General features: G+C 31.1%; 1 protein-coding gene across 1 annotated transcript; it reads right to left on the bottom strand.

The window, feature by feature from the left end:
* Positions 1-2,482: 2,482 nt before the first annotated feature.
* On the bottom strand, positions 2,483-4,810 carry LOC125852399 (uncharacterized). The gene is made up of 7 exons (XM_049532138.1): positions 4,518-4,810; positions 4,334-4,428; positions 3,878-4,240; positions 3,590-3,654; positions 3,123-3,506; positions 2,654-3,022; positions 2,483-2,503 (listed from the first exon to the last, which is right to left on the bottom strand). Exons 1-7 carry the CDS (start codon positions 4,808-4,810, stop codon positions 2,483-2,485), a joined length of 1,590 nt encoding a protein of 529 aa, XP_049388095.1.
* Positions 4,811-6,000: the final 1,190 nt, after the last annotated feature.

The raw sequence follows: 6,000 nt of genomic DNA on the forward strand, positions 1-6,000 counted from the left end.
TATATTTATAAACTACAGTTAATCATATTGTATGCAATCAATATGTAATTTTTTAATCCTGTTTTATCATTTTGATGTTATTATTTACTGATTGTTTATATTGAAACATCATGTTGATGTCATTATGTACTATTTACGGAAAAAGGCTAAACACTCTACAAACATTCGTACTAGATATATCACCACAGACTCTGTTTTTATGTTGTGGTTGTTGGGAGCTGAAATATTGTGGGAAGAATCAAATTGTGATATGAGTTCAATATCTCCTAACCATTGTGTTGGTCAATATATGCGGGGTTACAATTTGATTGCCAATACCCCTTGGGATAGAGTTGATAACATCATCATCCCTGTGAATGTTAGTGAGTGTTTTCATTGGATTCTTGTAGTTTTTCGCATAAAACACAGGTGTTTGTACGTTTATGATTCAAAGATGGGTGATGAAAATCACACTAAAATGGTAAAACAGGCTGTTGAGTCTATTGCAAGAATGATACCGTTGTTCTTTAGTAGCATAGGCTATTATGGTAAACGTTCAGATATTCAATGGCATATGGAACCTGCTTATTTTGACAAGTCAGAAATGGAACCGCTTGAATATAAGCTGCAAAGGAACATCCCACAACAACATCCTAATTCAAAGTAAGTGATTCCCTTTTGAATTTGCTTGTGTAACTAAATTGCCTTCATAATCCGTTAATAAATAATGTCATGTAGTGTTGTGTTGCAACTGAGGATGGAGTTGGTGTCGATCATAAATGTTAGACCAAGTAATAGAATGTTATTATGTGTAGAACACATTTGCAGTGTTGTGTTTAAGTCTATTTATGCAGCGTCTGTGAGAAGTTATTGCGGTTGTTTCTGGCGTAGTCTGCCTGCCTCCTTCTCAATGACAATTCTGTTTTCAACTTGCTTTGCTTACACACTTCATACTTCTGACCTACTATCTAAGGAATCCATTCTTTCTTCTATCAAAACTTTTAGTTGTCACCTTTTTATTTCATCATTACGGCACTAAACTTACTAGGTCCAAAATGAAGTAGATAATTAAAATTCTGAATTTAGTGTACTGAAAATGGAATTTTGCATACGTTCTATGATACTATCAATTATTTTGAAGAATTAGATTATTAAATAGAGCTCACCATTTATGATAATAGACTTGTTAAAAAGAAGTGAAGTTGATAGCCATAGGTGGACTGTGTTCAATTTTATGTGTTAGTTTAGGTTTAAAAGATTCAATTCCGACCTGCCAGTGCCTCCTGTTTATTTTATAAATAATATTTGATGTTTCTAGTTCATAAGCTTAATTTTTTTAATTCTTTATTTTCCAGTTTTAAGATTTTCAATGTTTTCAGTGATAGTGGACTTTATGCATGCGTATTTGCTGAACTTATTACACATGGAGTTTTTGAAATTCCAAGCCAATGTTTCATGCCAAAACTTCACCGTAAGAGATATGGTGCATTACTTTGGGAATATGCAACATCAAAACTTAGTGAAGGTGCTATAAGTGAAGGTGCTATAAGTGAAGGTGAGGTGAGTGGCAAATTTGCAAGCAAATTGGGTGAACCAAGTATTAACAGAGATATTGTTAGGGATTGTCAGAAGTTTCAGATGCCAAATCTTAGACCAAGAGTCTACAAATAAATATGCTGGATTATGGCATTTGTTTAAGTNTTTTAAAGTTTTGATGAAAACTATTATGTATTATTTTTAGTTGTGGATTGTGAATTTATATTTGATATATAATCACTAGTGTACAAATTATTTTGTAACGATTCTATATAGCAATATTATTAATTAAAGCAGTCATTCCATGGCCATACACCTATTATATATAAAAATAGTTACACTATGTAATATAGTTTGTATTGAAAGATTGTTGATTATGCGAAGTGTTGAAAGATTTAAACACAAAGGATGATGATCATACGAAAGTTTTGAAAGCTTTTTTTGATGATTCAATCAAGTTGCTTATAATTATCATATTTAATGCTTATCTCTCAATGCTGATTATACGGTTTTTTGCGAACAATTAAATATTCTTAAAATATTTGTTTCACTTAAATAAACGCAAAATCAAGGAGTTGATTATGTTAATAAGAATTCACCAGATAGACGTATTGAGTCTTTATAAATTATATAGAAACTTGGTTCCTCAATTATAATCACTTTATCTATCAAAATTATACAAAGTGATTATTCTCAAAAACCTGTTATAATAACTGTTGTATACTCGTTATAATTTCTAATATGACTTGTATGATTTTATAGGGATCTACCGATCATTCCCAAATTATTTGTTCCATCTTTAAATTTAGATGCAGTACAAATCAAGGAGTTGATAATTTTGGAATGAACATTTCAGATGCAGGTATTGAGTCTTTAAAATTTTATGTCACAGTAACAAAAAATATATAATTATAATATTTTTTACTAAATTGTAATTCATAAACTTGAATAGAATCCTTAAAGCATACTAATAACATAGATAAATCACCTAGAAATAACAAAAAACAGTTCAATTGTTTGTAAACAAAGAAATAAATAGAACAATCACAAACATATGATCATATTTATATGCATCTGGTGGATATCTACCACATGTCGTCCTATTGTGCCCCTCGCGACGACATATGCTGCATGTTACCTTGGCCCTCTTGAATTTTCCTTCGCTATATGACTTCTTGCGTTCCATTGGTGGTTTCCCTAGCCCTCTCTTATAATCTGGTGGTAATAATTTTTGATCCAGCACATGAGATGGTATTTCCCATGTACTCTCACATGGAAGAGGTTCAACTGGAATTTCATACGCGTCTTGAAAATTTTTATTGTTGTAGAACTCAGAACAATAGTCCTCTCCATGTTTATTTCTGTGTCCAATTGCAGCCATAGCATGACCACATGGTATCTCATCTAGTTGAAAACGTCCACAACTACATTTTCTACTTCGTAGACACATTGTGAAACGTCTTGCTCCATCAGTTATTGTATGTAGGAATTGTGTTGATGGGCTTACCTAAAACAATTTTCATGTATCAAAAGACATACAGAATTTGCTTAGTTACAAAAATATTCAAAAATTAACATTGCAAATGTTCAGAGAATTAGATATTTACTGTCATACGGTGAGATATCTCACGGTTATCTTCAAGTATTTTATTGTATGGTTCAGTAAGATCAGTTTTGGTTTGCCCAGCCTCTTCGCTATGTTTAGCACTCCATGATTGAATTGTTATTTTCATAAAATCCAACAATGATACTACTGGAAGTTTCCGTGCTAATCGATTGGTGTTGTTTATTGATTCTGCTATGTTTGAGGTCATTACCCATGTATGATTAACAGTTGCATGTGTCATTGTCCATTTATGATATCCTATTCCAAATAAATATTTTCTTATCTTCTTATCGATTTCGTCCACCTTTCTCATCAATTCTTCAAATTGTTGAAGTGTGTATGCCTTTGCCATTGCAAAGAAAAGCTTTTTCAAATCTTCAACATTCTTGTGAAATTTTTTGATAACATTGCATCATAAATGCCAAATGCATGCATAATGAGGCAGACCAGGATATACTCTTGATGTACCTTTCCATATACTCTCATGCCTATCTGAGACGAAGCACATATTTTGTCTTTCTCCAAATGCATTTCTAAACTTTTCAAAAAATCATGTCCACGAAGCATCATTTTCAGAATCAATGATAGCATATGCCAGTGGGAGAATATGACTTGTTTGCATACCAAATTTATACACATTTATTACTTAAAACGAAAATTTTAATAAACATTGAATTTTATAATTAAATATTAAAGGAGTCACTAACGATATAAGTTAAAAGGTTTTATAAATACTAGTAAAATATGTAGACATACCTCCTGGATCCAACGTGCTTGCAATAAGAATGGTACCCCCATAAGAACACTTCAGATGTGCTCCATCAACATCTATTACAGGCCTGCAATATTCCCATTCTCGGATTGATGCCTCTAAAGCAACAAATGCAAATAGAAATCTATTGTCTTCGGTTTTCTCTAAACTTAGAACTGAACCAGGATAATGCTTATCCAAAATGTAAAAATAAGCTGGTATTCTTGTATATGATTCCGTTGGATCTCCTCGCAACATCTTTACTGCCTTTTCCTTTGATCGCCAGGCTTGCATGTAACTCAATGTAACACCATGAAGTTTCAGTATGTCATCGGCAATATCTCTTGGTGTGTATATTTTTTTTGTATCTATAAACTTATCCAAGACCAGAATAGCGACCACATCAGTAATTCCTTAGCGCCTTGCGTATATTCTCTCCCGGACAGAACATGTGTGAGTACCACAATATTTTCTTATCTTGAAAAGTCCAGACTGATTGAGACTTGATGATTTCAAGAACCAAGTACAATTTTTTGACGGACAAACAAGATAATAGCTGCAAGAGAACACAAGTGAATTTTGAAGTTAGTATTCAAACATCAAAAAAATATGATAATACCCGCAAGAGAACATTAAAAGAATTACCAAGTTGAGCTGGATCTCTTAACATTGAATGTAAACTTATTGACAAATGCGTAATGCTTCATCACTTCTGCTAGTACACTTTTATCTTTGTAAACTTGTTTCACATCCACAGAAAGATCTGAAGCATCACTAATGATATCATTTTCTTCGTCATCCACAGTATCAATATATTCAATATGATTCATCCCAATCAAACGCACTGAATTATTTGAATATAAATCTGGAACACCGCTGATTTCACCAACAACATTATTTGTGCGTTCAATAATAGGACCATATTCATCTTCAACCATTGCCCTTTTTTTAAGAGTTATACACAATGGATACTTACTAAAAAAAATCGACATTTACCCTCCGTTGGTTGAGATAAACATGCACACCCATATCATTGTGTATTGACATAGGTGGACTTCTGTCGCTTACCAAGTACAAAATATTCAACTCATCAACTGTTGTGTCTATACCAAGTTGATCTGCTATAGCAGCAACCAACCCAATGTATTTCGTATTTGAATTATATATAACTCCTTCTAAATGGTACTCAACATATCTACCTAAGAATGAATGAAATTTTAATGTAATGTGGTTGTCAAGTACGTTAACACCAAAAAGAATATACATCACAAAACACTGTTAAAGTTTATTAGAAGAAAAAAATTCCAAATCAGTTAATATGTATAATTTTAAGACATAAACTTTAGCACCTCAAGTATTACTCCAATTCAAATTTTATACCAAAATTATATAATTAAATGTTTTTTTTACATTAAATAGATTTATAAAATTATATAGCTCATTATACACCATAAAAAATTATCAATATACGATCATAAGTATACAAATAGCACAAAACCAAAATTTATACTAAAAATATACTTGAACATAAATGACATGATAAAAGCTTACTTTATATGAATATTATACGCTAAATCAGTTAAATATGATAACATATTTTTTCAATAAATGTAGAGTTTTATTTGCATTAAACGATACCTACAAATATATCAATATAATACTTTAATATTTTCTAGATGCGCTTACTTAAAAACCAAAAAAATAGCACATCAAATAAACAAGTAATAAAACGTCAAGAAATGCTATTATACCTTAATGCAGTTAAATCAGATCACATAATTAAATTCAATAATTATACAGTAAAAATTATCTACAAATATATCAATATAATACTTTGATATCTTTAGATGCGCTTATTTACAAACCAAAAATAGTACCTCATAAAAACAAGTCAAAAAATGAAAAAAAAATTCACAAAACGTCAAAAAAAAACCCATAGTAATACATTAAAAACAAACCTGTCACATCCCATCGACCTCCATGATGAATCAATATTGAGCAAATGTTATTATTTTCCATGATTAAAATATGATATTGAAAATAAAACCTCAAGAAAGAATAAAAGATGCAGAAATGCAAGGAGAATATAGGTCAGTTACCCAAAAACTATATTTATAGATGCACGATT

This window comes from Solanum stenotomum, unplaced genomic scaffold, assembly GCF_019186545.1.
Source record: "Solanum stenotomum isolate F172 unplaced genomic scaffold, ASM1918654v1 scaffold34726, whole genome shotgun sequence".
Lineage (NCBI taxonomy): Eukaryota > Viridiplantae > Streptophyta > Magnoliopsida > Solanales > Solanaceae > Solanum > Solanum stenotomum.